General features: G+C 43.0%; 1 protein-coding gene across 4 annotated transcripts in view; it reads left to right on the top strand.

The window, feature by feature from the left end:
* The window catches only part of abat (4-aminobutyrate aminotransferase), a 210,519-nt gene that overhangs the window by 113,505 nt on the left and 80,596 nt on the right, over window positions 1-16,418 (top strand). For all 4 annotated transcript variants that reach the window (XM_041205746.1, XM_041205748.1, XM_041205745.1 and 1 more), the window contains one exon: window positions 4,875-4,992. In XM_041205746.1, coding sequence (XP_041061680.1) covers window positions 4,875-4,992 — 118 coding nt within the window. The remainder of the gene's footprint in view (window positions 1-4,874; window positions 4,993-16,418) is intronic.

Here is a 16,418-nt window from a genome sequence, read left to right as displayed (position 1 = left end):
CTACCAGTCATGCGTCACGCTGGGTGGGCCTTACTTGGCCCGCCCATGTAAAATAATGATGTGCAGCCAATCACAGGCGGCAATCGGCCCTGCGCCCGCTCCCGACAGGCCTGCCCGACATGGGGCAAATTCCCCTCTAGGTATTTGAAAAGAAGCATTTTAATAACTACTTGGCAGGAGATAGTTATTGCCTCAATCTGCTTATGTATCAGTTTAATGTGATGTTCACTAGCTGGAGATTTTAGGTTTTGGTTTTCCAGTACGGTAGGTTCACAGTAGGGTTGGTCAGCAAGGATGAAACTGAAACCAGTTGCTTTTCTGTGGTCATTTTCATTTGAATTTTTAGACAAGCTGTCTGACTGATTTCCACTTGGAGATCAAATGGAGAGTGACTGTGACAGGCCTCCGGGACCTGTCTACCAGAGTATAGTGTGACTGACAGTCTCTGTGCTGCCTACTGAAGTGTGAAAAAATATAGTTTAAAAAAAGTCCCAAAGGGCAAGCAATCAACCCCTCTGCAATGACTGTATATGGTTTTTTGCGCTCTTTGGTCATATAGCAAACCTAGGTATAAATTGCCATCCCTGCGTCAAGTATTGATGAGATGCAAACAAAGGAGAAAGTCTAGAGGATGTATTGCTTTCCTTTATTTAATGACACAATATGCCTGTCCATATACAAGCCCATTCCCTCACTGGTGCAGTAGGAAATCTTAAAAGTGATATGGGAAAGGTGATTCAGAAAAGTCCCTGCCTCCTCGAGCTGAAAGCACTGTATGTTTTTAAGCAATGAATCAATCTATCCTTGCAATAGGTCACTGTGCTGACCAGCTTTACTGTGAACCTGCTATAAAGATGCCAGTTGAGGTCCAAACTGGTATCGATGGTGCACTCATGGGTATATACACACTTCTGGTCTTGGCTGCATCAAAGCCATTTTGGTAAGGGTGTTCGTACAAGCTCAGGAAGTGTACACCTGAAGTATGCAGAGTATGTAGATCAGGCTGTCAGTCAGCATGTAACATCGATTTGATGCCAGTGGCGCCATTTTTGACCTCCGTGCTCCAGCTACTGTCCTCTCAAACTTGCACAGCTAAACTTGCATTCAGCAGCAGGACCAACTCTCCCACCAGCCCTGGCTAAAGGCAGCATCAAGCAAGTTGCTGATTGGTTTCTACGACTCTTGTTGAGTTTCTAGCGGGGGCGGATTTACATTGAAACACACTACGCCATGGCATGGATCCCCCAAACGACAGGGGGTCTCCAGAATGATTGTGTGCTGAACGGTTGGGAGTGCTGTCTTTCAGCTGAGTCATTAAACTGGCTGCTTGGCTGTATACAAAATAGCTCCTTGCAGTTTCCCCCCTCTCGAGATGCTCAGACAAACCATTGCAGTGAGTCGAGTCAGAACTCGAGTTTGCCAAGTCTTTGCAAGTGCATGACGAGGTGATGGCCAAACTCGCTTCCCAAGAATTTCAGATCTGCCAGTTACAGCAAAAGCTGTCCAGCCAGAACTGCCGACTTGGAGAGCTGGGGGAAGCCAACAAAAGTCTACAGTAGGCGAGGAGGAACATCAGGAACTGCAGGTTAATATTAGCCCCTCCAACCCGTCCCTAGGGTGCCCAATTCGTCCTTGCCCAAAAATCCCAGACTTATGTCAATCTGGTGTCCATGAGCAGGATTTTCCCGCTGTCGGGGGCGAAGTTGAAGTGCATCTCCGTTCGGCGCCCACAGTCGGGGCCGCACTGCCATTTTACGTGGGCGGACCAATTGGGGCCCACCCAGTGTGACGTCCCCACAGAAGCGCTGTGCGCCCCTGTGCAGGTGGGGGGAATCCCTAAACCTGAGAGTGCGCTCTTTCGCGCATGTGCACAAAAGAGTGCACTCATCTCCCTGAAGCTAAGAGCTGCCTCAGGGAGATCGCTGCTACAGTAAAAAATATTACAAATAAAAAAAAATTCCCTGACATGTCCCCTCATATGACACTGTCACATGAGTTGGGACACGTCCATAACGTTTTAAAAAATGACTCTGAAAATGGCCTCATTTGGCCATTGACAGGTCGGCGGGCGCACAGCTGATTTTGCTGCACCCCCGCCTACCTGAAAATTTAAATGGGGCGCGGTGACGTCGGGAGTTCCATCCGACATCACCGTGCATCATTTTACGTGTTGGCGAGCGGGCTCTGCCTCTGCTCGCCGATGGGAAAATCCTGCCCCATGTTTTCTTCTTCATGGGACTGCTTTCAGTCTCAGCAGCTGGCCAATCAGATTGGTAGCTCTCGAGGGTGGGACCTCCTTCAGCATGGGAAATCCCATGCTGAACTTGTTAGGCCGCCCGCAACTTATTATCGCCGCGGGTTGCCTTTTTCAGGTTGGTTGGTTCGTGACTGACTTTTCTAAAGGGGTGGGAGGGGAGGGCAAACAATACGCACCCTGCCCCTCTTAAAATTCACTCCTATGAATCAGGTATATTCTGCGCAGCAAAAACCAGCACAATTTTAATGAGCACCCCTAGAGCACTTTGTATCCTCAATGACCACAGCCTACTTTGAAGAAATGAAGTTGCTTGCTGCCAAGAGGACTCATGCAGTATTAATGAGGCAGAACAGAGAATCATTCAAGATACATTCTCACTGCACTACTCAATGTAGTACACTATCCACGGCAACAGTGTAAACTGATGGTGCTGGTTACTACAGTCGCCTTTATCTCATCCCACGAGTATACTGAGTGCCCAAGCCCTTCAAATAGATCACTCATGATATTCGTACTCCCCCACATGTCAGAAAGCTTGCAATGAGGGAATAGAAGTCATGGTTTGCTTACAAAATTGTTAATTTTTTTGTCACAGGTGTTCAGGAATCCTTTAACCATACAGAAAGTATGCATTCCATGAACAGCGACCGTAATGTAAATGCAACATTAGAGATCAGTGTAGATCTAAAATTAGAATTAATTCTAACTTGCCTAAAATCCTTGGCCCTTAACCTGTGGGTTCTAAGAATTCCATAGGGCACATAAAATATATTTATATTTGGGAAAGTCAGTAGTTAATTTAAAAACTCCTCACACTTGAACATTCTGGAGATTGAATTTGAGTAACTTCATTCCACCCAGACTGATAAACATCTCAAGTGCCCTTTTCATAGACAATCAAAATGCTCACTAAACTCACTCAACGTTTAAAACACTAAGTGAAACAAAATGCCCTTGAGAAATAAATAATTATCATTCAGACTGCAGTCTCCCTCCCACAGACTCAACTGAAAAGTCACACCAATAATAACAACAGCTTGCATTTATATAGTATTTTTAGTGTAATAAAGCATCCCAGGGGCATTACAAACCACAATATGACACCCAGCTACATAAGGAGGCATTAGCGCTGATGGCTAAAAGCTCGGTCAAAGAGGTGGCAGTATATTAATGGAAAAAAGCAAAGTAGAGAAGCAAAGATGTTTAGGGAGGGAATTCCAGTGCTTTTGGTCCAGGCAGCTGAAGGCATGGTCACAAATGGTGGAGCAATTAAAATTGGGGGTGCTCAAGAGGCCAGAACTAGAAGAGTGCAGATATCTCAGAGGGTTGTGAGAATGGAGGAGATTAGGAATAGGGAGAAGCACGGCCATGGAGGAATTTGAAAACAAGGATGAGGATTTTAAAATCAAGGCTCTGGTCAACCTGAAACAGTTCAGTGGGAAGAGGGTGAAGGGAGCATAAGATGGGACTCATGGACCAGATGAGCTCAGAGAGGGTTTGAAGGGGGATAGGAGAGAAAGACGTATATAAGTTCAGGCCTGGGGGGAGCAGGGTTATGTGGGGTGAGTCTTGGCCTAGTGGGCAAGGGGAAGGAAGGAAAATTGCTAAAGTAGTTGATTGAATGATCGCGAACTTCATGACAAAGAAGTCCATGATCTCGTCCCACTTGTGGGAAATGGGCTGAAGGGGACAGGAGAGAGGAGTTTAAGAAGATGGTTTGCAGTAGAGAAAAGAAACTGGGGGCAGAGGGCTGGCTGGTGGTGGTGTTTACCTTTGCATTCTAGAATGGACATGGAATAGTAAGTTTTCCCAGATGTGAGCAGGACCTGATAGTATTTTATGTGTTACAGCCAGATCTGAATGGGTAATTCAGTTGCTTGTTATATCCGTTCAAGTCTGTGTCCCATCAACTTAAGGGAGTGGAAATGAGGGCCACGCTGGGGGATTGACCAGGTTGAGAGAGAGTAATTATTTTACTGGGAATGAGGCATTGAAGGGAAGGATGAGGGTGTGGTTGATATGTAGTTTCAGAAACATCTTGGTGAACAAAAGGCCAAAGGCTAGAGTTAGCAATCCTGCACTGAAAAGCTATCAATTACTTTTGCCTTATATAATGTGCTGTATCTCTAAATACTCCTGAAGTATTTAGTTAGAAACGCCTAGGGCAGAATTTTACAGCCCATATCATCAGTAAAATTTCCTGGTCCCACTGAAGTGAACTTTTAAGCTGCTTGCTCCCCGACATGATGGGGCCATAAAATTCCGCCTCTAATTTTTGGGGCTTTTTTTTTATTCACTCACTGGATGTGGGCTTCACTGGCTGGGCCAGCATTTATTGCCCATTCCTGGTTGCCCTTGAGAAGGTGGTGGTGAGCTCCCTTCATGAACCGCTGCAGTCCCTGTGATGTAGGTACACCCACAGTGCTGCTAGGGAGGGATGGGGTCATAAAATTACACCTCTAATTTTTTTGAGCTGCTGGCATTTGAATTTTGTGCCTTTGATGTTGCTGTGGGTGCTGCACTAAATCGCAACCGTTGAACAGCACTTTTACCATTTTTAGAAATATGTTACTCGATAACTGCACTAAATGTCATTTTCCTGTTATTTCCCCCTCAGAACACAGGTGCAGTGAACTTCTTCTGTGACTATGAGGAGAGCCGGGGTAATTACTTGGTGGATGTTGATGGCAACAGGATGCTTGACCTCTACACACAGATCGCTTCCATCCCTCTTGGTAAGGGCTACATGTTTATACTGGGAGCTACATTCCTCAAACAGATATTTTAAAATCTGACAGTTCCATTTCTTGGTTGCACATCTTTCATCAGAACATCATTGTTCTTGGAGATTACGAATGTACAAAGTTGCTTATCTGGAGTATCTTATGAGGGAACTTAATTTATGGTTTACCTGCACCAAGTGCTGAACTTTCCATATATTCTCCTTACATCTTTCAAGTGTCACTAGATTAGGGTTCCCAGTCCTCTTGAACTGGAAACAACCCTCCCAGTCACGGCTATGATTAATGCTAAAGATTTTCTGATTAACCGTTCGCTGCACCCCACTGGGGTCCATTAACATCAGCGTGAAGACTATACTGATGTAGACTTAGCCCTGGGGCTGAGGAGTTTCCATTTCCTCTCCATTTCTTTGTCCTTCCTCTCCACGCTGCACCATAGTTATACTTGTTGGCCCAGCCAAATCATGGGTTTAATTAAAATTAAAATTGAACTGTTTTTTTGGTGTTCACACAGAGCATTGGTCACTACATTACCCCTACAGCCTTTATGCAGGTGAGCTCTCCCCTAGTAAGCAGGATTCCACATAAGCAGTCACAACTCAAAATATAGTTGATGTGCAGAGAGGTTTTACTGGTATAGAGTTTTGCTACTCTTGCTGTGAGACTCACTGCCCTTCACAGACCTGAGACCACGAGCTCAAGTGTTAGACTTACATTGAATGTTGCTGAATGTCCAGCACAGCAGGTGGGAACATGGTGTAGCCCTCCCTTTCCCACCCCAGTGGATTGTACAGTGTGTTTCTAACTATACCCTTGGTTGATGCTCTGTAATTTCCAGAGATAAAGGGGCAAAAAAAATGATCAAATCTTTTTATAACACGCCCTGAACGGGCAAATATCCCACAAAGATTAATCACTGGCTGTGGAAATTTGATGTGATACAACCTCCTGAAATATTTACAGTCAGAGTTGGCAGATCCAAAATAGGTCCTTCTCCAAACCCACAGTTAAATATGTGAAAAGTCAAAATGGCTATTTCTTTCAACCTTCTTAGCGCTTGGTAAAATCCACTTAAAATCTTCTGAATAAATTGAATATGAATGTTAACGTTGGTTTTTTCTTATTCCTGTGAAAACATGTTCACCTTCTGGGAAAAAAATCTGTTTCCAGATTCAATATTCCACGATGCCTGTGAGGGACAGGGAACATTAACTTCCTATACATCAAAGGAACTGAGACTCTAAATTACATTGTCTGTATTCTGTTCTAGTGAATTTCGAATTTCATAAGGGCTCATTTGCTTAATTTATGTTCTGCCAATCTAAAAAACACCGTCAATCTATAACTATCCAAAAAAGCATCAGTGTTATCCAATTTGGCATTCTTCTGCAAATAACTAATTAAATTCAACTGTTAAAAACAAATCTTTGATATAACAAATGCCAATCGCTACCTCCTTTCCTCCAAAACAAAGACTATTTCAAAAGATTATCTTAACGTAGTCAAATTGAGTGTGGCTTGAGGGGATTCCCTAATGCACTGCACAGAATGCAGAATGAATCACTTCATATATTGCACAGATTAGTGGAACCCTGTTAGAATACAGGAAGGAAGCATGATTTGTCCAAGGGTGGTGTGATTTGCCATACTGGATTGCCAGCATATTAGAAGCAAACTGGTTGAAAAATCCATTGATATTTCTTTTGATCTGGAAACTCAAAGCTTCCTGTACACTAACTTTGACTCAAAATATTTTTTGCCTAGCTTATGGTTCTCTGGTATATTTGCTGCCATATACTGAAAATAGATCAGGTACTCACCTAGGAAATGCAGGAAAATGCAGAGTGTAGAGGAAGTGTTTGAGCATAATCTGAGAGCATCATTACCTGATCGATCTGGTGGAATTTACAAAAAATAAAAATTGTAATGAGCTTTTTGCAACATAACGCAGATATCTGGATCACACTGAAAATAAGTATTTCTCTTTTCCGAGATGACACGCTAAAAGTTGTTTGATTTTTTTTCTCTATCATAATAATTTGAGGAATATGAACAGTGCAATTTTTGAATAAAACCTAATGTTGATTGATCAAGCAATGATTTGATTTTTAAATTCTCATCCTTGTTGCCAAATCCTTCCATGACCCCACATCACCCTAGCTCTATAATCTCCTCCAGTCCCACAGCCCTCCAAGATGTCTGCACTCATCTATTTCTGGCCTCTTGTGCATCCCCAGTTTTAATTGCTGCACAATTGGTGGCTGTGCCTAGGCCCCAAGCATTGGAATACGCTACTTACACCTCTCTGCCTCTCTACCTGCCTCTCCTCCTTTAAGACACTCTTTTACTCAGATTTTGGTCATCTGATCTGATATCTCCTTTTGTAGCTCGGTATCATACTTTGTTTTACAATGCTCCCCTGAAGCACCTTGGGGCATTTCATTACATTAGAGATGCTATTTAACTGTAAGTTGTTGTTTGTTTGGAGTCTAGAACATAGGGCTATGGAACATGTGACAACAGATCCAGCAGTTTGATCTGACAATGTAAAATTTGGTTGTTCGTAAAATTTTTCCCTTTTAGTTCAGTCAGGGTTTCTAGCTCTCATCTAGATGGTTTCATTGAAATAGATAAGCAGCGTACAAGGGACCAGAGCAAATTAGCCAAACACTGTCACCTTGTTACCTATTTTTAAAAAGAATTGTACATGTAAAGTCCCACCATGGTCCAGTGGGTAAATGCCATTGAGCCAGGATCTCAGCATTGTTCCTTGGTCAATGGTCTGTCAACTGACCTCAACTGCCCTAACAGAAGGCAAAAGTTGACTGGAGCACCAGTATGCTGAGAGGGGGAGAGATCAGCTTGGATTCATGCACTTAGTTATTTAAACACATTCTCTGCCAGCTTGTGTACATGTGGACTTGAGGTAATATTCAAGACTATCAAATTCATGCTTTTTTTTTTAAAACAAATCCATAAATGGCAGAATTGTTACTAGCAGTTGTAGAATTCTTCTGGAATTTAGGCCATCTGAAGCTTTTGACTAGCACTTCCTGTTTGTTATGTAATTTTGATGAGCAGGGAATGATTTTGGTATTTAGAGTATGTCCTTTCAGAGTAGGTTCTTTTTGGTGAAATGTTAAACAGAGAATGTCACCAGTGAAAGAGTGGGCAGTAAAAATAAGAATTGTGATTCAATGAGGGGTCACACAGTACACTGCATCAGTAAAAAGCCGCAGAGATCAGTGGTTAATATTATGCTGAACTACAGAAAGGAAAACAGAACGTTGATACACCGTTGTTAGACCTGTGACAAAATTAAATAGCATGTCTTCAGCTCCAAGATGGAATACCAGAGCAGGTGTATTGGTAGATGGTGATGCAACAAGCTGTTGTATATTTCAACTTACATTGTATACACTTCAGGATTTAGTTTTTGGTGAAGCTATTCTGCTTCATAATGTTTCATATCCTAACCTCTGTCTTCTGGGGTAATTACTACAGTATATATCTAAATCCAGAATAAAATTAAACAGAATAACTTGCTCTACCTTTCATTCTCCCACAGATATAGCTGATAGTTCATTTCATGGTCATATTTAACTGGCAAAGTGAAACAGTTGTAACTGTGATTTTTTTTTTCTTTGGCACATCATGATTTCTCTTTGATATCCAACTGAGATTAAATCTTCTTCAGGCTCTCAGGATAACCTGATTTTCTTTCTGGAGTTAGGTCACAGAATAACCATGATCCCATTGAATGGCAGAGGAACAGGTTCCAGGGACTAAATGTTGTATTGCTGTTCCTATGTTCTTACCCCAAGGCGAAATGAGCATGAACAAACCTCGCTCATCATCCAAGTGAAATGATGCGCTTGACTATCCTAGGAAAAGTTATAACTCAGGTGCTCAACCAATAGAGCCACTAAGCTGCTGTATAATGTTGCGATGCAATGCCTCCAGCAGTAGTCCAATAATTTTACACCACAAGAGAAGCTGGTCATGATCGCATTTTAAAAGGTATATAGTAGGGTCAAAATCTAACTCCTCCCCCACCATAACATGGTGAACAGGTTAAAAATTTAAAATCTCAAAACATGACCCCAAACCCACCATGCCCGCGGTTGGCAGCAGGTTATACGGTGCGCCATTGTCCCATCTTGGAGAGGCAGAATGCATCATTTTAATTAAATCAGGCTCTCACAGTGTAATTGGGAACCTGATTTAAATTTAAAGGTTAAATTTAGACGGTTTTTCCAAGGTTCAGGAAACCTGACAGTGAAGTGGAGACAGGAGCAGCCAGCTGCATCAGGTAAGTGACTTTTAGAGCACTGCTGGTGGATTAGGAGGAACAGGAATGTTTTTCTCCCCTCCCCACCCGGTCTCTCAAGCAAACCTTCTGTCACTTGTGGCCTCTCCTCGCTGCATCCTGTAACCCCAAACTCTGTGACCTCTCATTCTTGATTGCTGGCCTGACCTCCCCTCCTGCCCTGTAATCTCTCATTCTTTCTCTCCAGATTGTTGATCTGACCCCCACCTCCCATCTTTTTCCCTGGCTGGTCAAAAATTCCCCCCCCAACCCCCAATCCTGTGTTCCTCCCCTCCCAGTTGTCAGTCTGAGCTGAGCCCTCCTGCCCTGTGATCCCACAATTCTTCTGATTGTTGACCCAGCTTCCAGCCCCCGCCCCCTCCCCACTTCCGCTTTGCCTCAGGATCTTTCCCAGTAATCTGTCTGACTGCTGGGTAGGTAACAGAATAATGAGGTGATAATGAAGTCCTGCTGTTTAATTTGGCAGCCCTACACATCTAGGGGATTTCCAGGTTTCCTGTCTCACAATTGAGCTCTCCATAATTACTGGGGCCAGTGTATCAGAATCTGTGCTTCTAGAGTTCATGGCCAGAATTTTGATATTGGCGTGCAGGGGCGGACCCAGCACGGTGCCACATATAATGAAGTGAGGTGACATCAGGCATGTGTCCCGATGTCAGTGCACATCATTTAGATGTTAGCTTCGTTGGGCGTGAGCCGGAGGCGGCTGTATGTTCACTGAACTGTCAACGGCCTTTTAAGACCTTTAGAAAGCCAATTAAAGTAGTTATCAATGCTGCCCGTCCAACCTTAAGGTTTGTGGGCAGGTGAAGAGCCCAAACGGCCTTCACGTTTTTCAGGAAACATCATCCATGGGCGGGATAAGGTTTCCTGAAGGTTTTATTAAATAAATAAATATATTTTGCACAATTCATGAACATGTCCCAGTTCATGTGACACTGTCTAAATAATTTTTAACTTTATTATTTATGAACTCTTGTTATGTACTTAATCTCCCTGAAGCAGCTCCGTGCCTCAGGGATATTCCTGCGCTTTTGCACACCTGCTCGAAAGAGTGCATGCCCCGACTCTCCCTCCTCCCCCCTGCCCACACAGGCAACGCTGAGCGCTACCAGCCATGCATCACATTGGGCAGGCCTTAATTGGCCCGTCCACGTAAAATGGCACCCGTGATCAGCTCTACGCCCGATCCCGACTAGCCAGCTCGACATTCAAAGAATTCTACACCATGATTAATTTTGTGCCAGCTTTATAATACTACTGATAAAAACTTAGCGGCCACCTAATCTACTTGACAATTTCCAGTGAAGTTGATGCATTGAATCAATTTGAAGATTTAACACTAGCCATAACTTGGATCAGATCATTTGAAAAGGACCTGGCCTAGGAACTATTGTAAGGCCATGTAGGTTTCAATGGTGCTTAGGCAAGAGTGAGGCATGACATACGATTCTTTGATAAGCTGTGATGGAACTAATCTAAGATAACCCTGAGACCTAAGTGCAGAGACGAGCCACTGAGACTGTAGAGAGTGAAGTTACAAGGCCTGCCGGAAGATGGAGGCTCCAAAGAAACCTAAATATGGGGTAATTGTTGTCTGTTGATAGAAGACACCTGAGGCAATGCAGGGCACCCTAGCTGTATAAGGAAACTGCTGAGGCAGCAGTGGGACTAGGCTATGGATGGAAATTGTAGGTTTTATTTTTGCAATGGCATTGCTCGATCTATCGACTCTATGAAGATCTGTGACTCACTTGGTAGTATTTTATAAAATGGGATTTGAAGGATCACAAAGCAATTGGGAATTGAATATCTGAGGTTAGGCTCTGCAGAAGATTGTATGTCATATTTTTTGATCTATTGGAGCAGCACAGCTGTTGCAAGTTGAATTCCTTGTTATCTTGCAGCAGATGGACTGCAGCTGTTCAAGGCGACAGCTCACACCAGCTTCTCAAGGAATGGGCAACAGACACATTGCCAGCAATGCTTACATTCCATAAACAAATTTTTTGAAAAAGATATTTTGGGAAATAGTCCCAACTCGAATCAGACCCATGGGGCTGAATTTTGCTGTCGGTGAGCAGGGGGCGGGGCCCGCTCACCGACGCATAAAATGACACGGGATGAGGTCGGGGGAACCCCTAACGTCATCCCACCCCATTTAAATCTTCAGGAAGGCGGGGGCACAGCAAAATCAGCTGCGGGCCAGCCAACCTGTCAGTGGCCAATTGAGGCCATTGACAGGGTCATTTTAACAATTAAAGGACCTGCCCATCCAACCTTAAGGCTGGTGGGCAGGCCAGGAGCACTGGCAGGCAATAAAAAAAAATGAAACCTCATCCACCGGCGGGATGAGGTTTCATGTAGGGATTTAAAAAGTTTTAATAAAGTTTTAGTGTAATTTATGAACATGTCCCATCTCATGTGACATTGTCACATGAGGGGGACATGTTAAGGATTCTTTTTCTCTCTACTTTTAATGTTTTTAAAACTGTCAGCGATCTCCTTGAGGCAGCACTTAGCCTCAGGGAGATGTGCGCTCTATCGTGTGCATGCGCGAAAGAGTGCACTCGCGCTTTTGGGGAATCCCCCTCGCCCACACAGGAAACGCATAGCGGTTCCCGGCGGACATCACGCTGGGCGGGCCTCAATTGGCCCACCCACATAAAATGGCGGCGGGGCCTGCTTCTCTGGCAGGGACCGGCTCCCCGCCCACCAGAGATTGGGTCGGGCCTGCCCAATCGGCAGGCAGAAAATTCTGCCCATGGTATATGTTTTTCATTCTGTGTGAATACACAGCAATTTCATTGATCACTGAGCTGCCAGTCAATACTAATATGAATCTAAAATCCAATAACCCACCCACACAATTTTTCAAAGACTATCAAAGATCCTGGAGATGATAATATTTTGTAGAATAGATTATGGCTCACTTGTATCGATTAATTCCAGTGCATTCAGCTCCCTGACTAAGCTAGTCTCAACAAAAAACGATAATGCACACATGAATAAAGTGAAAACAATGTAATGTGAAATATTTACAAGTGAAATTTAATTTTGAAAAACACTTTTGTGCTTCCCTTATGTTAATGACTATGGAGTTGGGCAGGAAAGTTTTATGGCTGTGATACTGAACCTCCCTGTTTGACCAGGAGGCTCTTTTATAGTCTGTCCATACCTGCTGCACTGTCAGCTAATGGCAGGTTTCTTCACTGAAACACTTCCCTCGCCACATGTCTCCTGTGCATGCCGCCAGCACTTTAAATTTTAATTGCAATTGCGTGGGAACCAGCAAAAAGCCCACTTCCTGTTCTGCCCCAGGAACATTGTGCCATGGTTAAAATTCCGTCCTATTTATGTGGAAGGAACTCAAACAATATTTTCTTTCTGATGTGATATTGTCTGTCTGTTGCCAGGTGCAAATGGTTTATTTTCAACAGGTGCCAGGTTGAATTAATCACTGGAAAGTCTACATTAGGTCTTAACTGATTTTTTTTAACTCAGCTTTATCTTATTTCACAATTCATATTACTTCTAGCTTAAGGCTTTAGATTAAGTTATTTGTAACATTGGGACTTTCTACCCCTGGAATTAGAAAAAGTAATGATGATCTACAGACTACAGAAATTTAGCCCTTTGTTTTCTATTACGCTGTAAATGGCGTGTTATTTCTATTTGCCATTCATTTCCACTTTTATTTGAAAGTTGGTATAAATGAAAAGAATGGGTAAGGAGGAATTCTGTGATTAAAAGTGGAGAGTGTGAGATATCAGGTATGTTGTAACAATGATGCTAGATATCAAAGATGTAAAATTGTCAGAAAATTACAAGTATACAATCAGATTTGTGTGCAAATTTTACAAATGAAGACATTTATATCCCCTCTGTAACTTTACATTAAAGATAAAATATATTCTAGTAATTTTTCCATAATCATAAAAGGGAAACATTTCTCCTGTTTTTGGGGTTGTCTTTGACTTTGGGTGACTGACCAGTAGAACGTGCTGGTTGACTGCCTATTACGGTGACAAAGAGACCCCCATGTTTAAAGGCCCTGGCCCTCATTTAAATTTGTCAGGAAAACTGTGGGCCAGCAAACAGGGCTAGAATATTATGCTCATCAGGTGGGCGCGGGCCCAACCCAAACGAGCGTAAAATGACACGCAATGACGTCGGGCGAGCATCCCGACGCCATTGCACACTCACGCGATATTTCGGTCAGCTGGTGTGTGCGGGAGTTGGCATTGCGCCCATCGACAATTAAAATGCCTATTAAGGCCATTAAAGTCATAATTGAAAGAAATTTTTTGCTGCCTGTCCAATCTTACAGTTGGCGGGCAGGCAAACGACGGGTGAGATGAGGTTTCCAACAGCAAATAAAAATGTTTAAATTTCATTAATAACATGTCCTGGTTCATGTGACACAGTCCCATGAGGAGACATGTTTTTTAACAATTTAAATTCTTTATTTTTATTTCTTAAAATCTTCATATCCCTGAGGCAGCTCTGTGCCTCATGGAGCTTTTCCTGCGTGCACCTGTGCAAACGTGTGGAGGTTCATGTTCATCCACCGCCACCCCCAGCACCACACAGGCAGTGCTGAGCACTGCTGTGCACTTTTCATGTTTCTTTTGGGGGAGGGGGGGGGGGGGGGGGGGGGGGGGGGGGGGGTGGCGGTGCCTTAATTGGCCCGCCAGCGTGAAACCGCAGTCCGGCCCCGATCACAGGTGGCATTCGGCTTCCCAGCCGCTCCCACCCGCCTGCCTCCGCTAAGCCTGTCCAACGAGTGCAAAATCCTGCCCCAGGCGCCCAATGCAGCTCGTCAGACCAAGGGCTTAGTTGGTTAACCTTCATAAGGCCCTGAGTATATAATTTAAGACGACGCTCCTTGCTCCTTGCTGGAAAGAGGGGGGAAACTTGGCTTTATATATTATTATCCTGTCCTTACCTTAGGATGTTGCAAAGCATTTCCGTTCAATTTGTTACTTATGAAGTGTGATCATTGCTATTATGAAGGCAAATATGGTAGCAAATTTGAACGCCATTGTAATTAGAAGTTGTTTTTGATAATGTGGCTGAGGCATTTAGTTTGGCCAGGACACCTTGAGAACTACTTTCTTCTCTTCGAATGAGACTTGCCAGGCATCAGTTTAATGCCTTACCTGAAAAGCGTGTCTCAGTACTGCACTGAAGTGTCAGCCTAGATTATAGTGCTCCAGACCTAGAGCAGAATTTGAACTCAAAACCTCCTATTACAGAGGGGTGATTGCTTCGATTGTCAAGCTAATATAGTATTGTGTCATACAGATACACGGACAAATCAGTGGTGATTGAAACTGTGACCTTCTTACCCAGAGGGATTATCCAAGCCAGGGTGAAATTCAGGTGCTAAATAATATGGTGATTAAAGGATCTTTACTTTAAATTTTAATTTCTTTGAATTATGACTTTAATGGCCTTAATAGGCCTTTTAATTATCGATGGGCGCACTGCTGACTCCCGCACTCACCAGCTGACCGAAATATTGAAATGGAATGTTATATCATCTTTAAAGTGAGATGTAGTTAGAATGTTTGCTCCTAACCAGCCTTCACTAAGTTAGGAGGGACAGTAAGTAGTGCAGCCAGTAGCAGGAAGTTGTAAAGTGGTATTGATAGATTAAGTGACTGTGCAAAACTATAGTAGATGGAGTTCAATGTCAGCAAATGTGAGGTGATCCACCTTGTACCCAAGAAACATAAATCAGTATATTTATAAAATGGCAAAAAATTAAAACTGTAGGAGAGCCAAAGAAATTTGAGGGTCCCAAATTCACAAACTATGTAAAACTGATTACAGATAGGAACAAAATCAAAAACACTAACGGAATTCTTTACTCAGAATGGTGAGAATGTGAAACTCACTACTAAAATGCATAGATGCAGCTATGCTATTCAGTTCAAGTAATTTCTACTAATGTGTTTTTTTTTCTATATCTGTATACAGTTTTTCATGATTTGTGAATTTGGGATCCTCAGTTATATAGGTATATGTGGGAGAAAGGAATAGTAAGATACGTCGATAGGAATGAAGAGAGGCGGGAGGAAGCTTGTATGGAGCATAGACCTATTGAACCATTTAGCCTCTTTCTCTGCTGTAAATTCTGTGTAATTCTATGTACTGTTGTTGTTTATCACAAGAGGGCTGAAATACCAAGGGGAGGAAGACATGATTTAGTTGAATGGGGTCTCCAGACCCTATCAGGCACACTGCTTTCAGTTTGGAGTGCATACCTCAGGAAGAATATCTTAGAAGGCTTGGCAAAGTCAATGCTGAGAGACTGTTTCCTCCGTTCTACATTCTAGAATTAGGGATCATTGGCTCACAATAAGAAGCTGATATTTAGGACTGAGATGAGAAATTTCTTCACTCTGACAATTGTGAATCTTTGGAATTCTCTATGCCTGAGTGTTGTGGATGCTCCATCGTTGGTTATATTCAAGACTGAAATCAATATATTTTTAGATACAAAGGGAATGAAGTGATATGGGGAGTGAATGAGGAAGTTGGGCTGAGCTAGATGAGCCAGTGCAAATTTACCAGAACCAAATTATTGGGGCCTAAAGGGTTAATTTAACAATATAAGGTTGGCTTATATTCGCTTGTGTGTGGACTATTAAGAAGTGATCTGATGGAGCTTATTTAAAATGTTCAAAGGATTTTTTTATTCATTCTTGGAATGTTTAAGTATCACTGGCAAGGCCAGCATTTGTTGCCCATTTCTAATTGCCCTTGAACTGAGTGGCTTGCCACACCATTGCAGAGAGCAGTTAAGAGTCAATCACGTTTCTGTGGATCTGGAGTCACATGTAGGCCAGACCAGGTAAGGATGGCAGATATTCTTCCCTAAAGACACATTAGTGAACCCAATGGGTTTTTACAAGAATTGAAAATGGCTTCAATGGTCACCATTACAAGACTAGCTTTTTAATTCCAGATTATTGCTTGAATTCAAATTCCGCCAGCCTCTATGACAAATAACCCTTGTCCCCAGAACATTAGCCTGGGCTTCTGGATTACTAGGTCAGTGACATTACCACTACACCACCAT

The sequence above is a fragment of the Carcharodon carcharias genome, chromosome 15 (assembly GCF_017639515.1).
Source record: "Carcharodon carcharias isolate sCarCar2 chromosome 15, sCarCar2.pri, whole genome shotgun sequence".
Classification (NCBI taxonomy): domain Eukaryota; kingdom Metazoa; phylum Chordata; class Chondrichthyes; order Lamniformes; family Lamnidae; genus Carcharodon; species Carcharodon carcharias.
The sequence above is the reverse complement of the archived record's forward strand: the minus strand, read 5'-3'. Positions and strand labels throughout refer to the sequence as shown.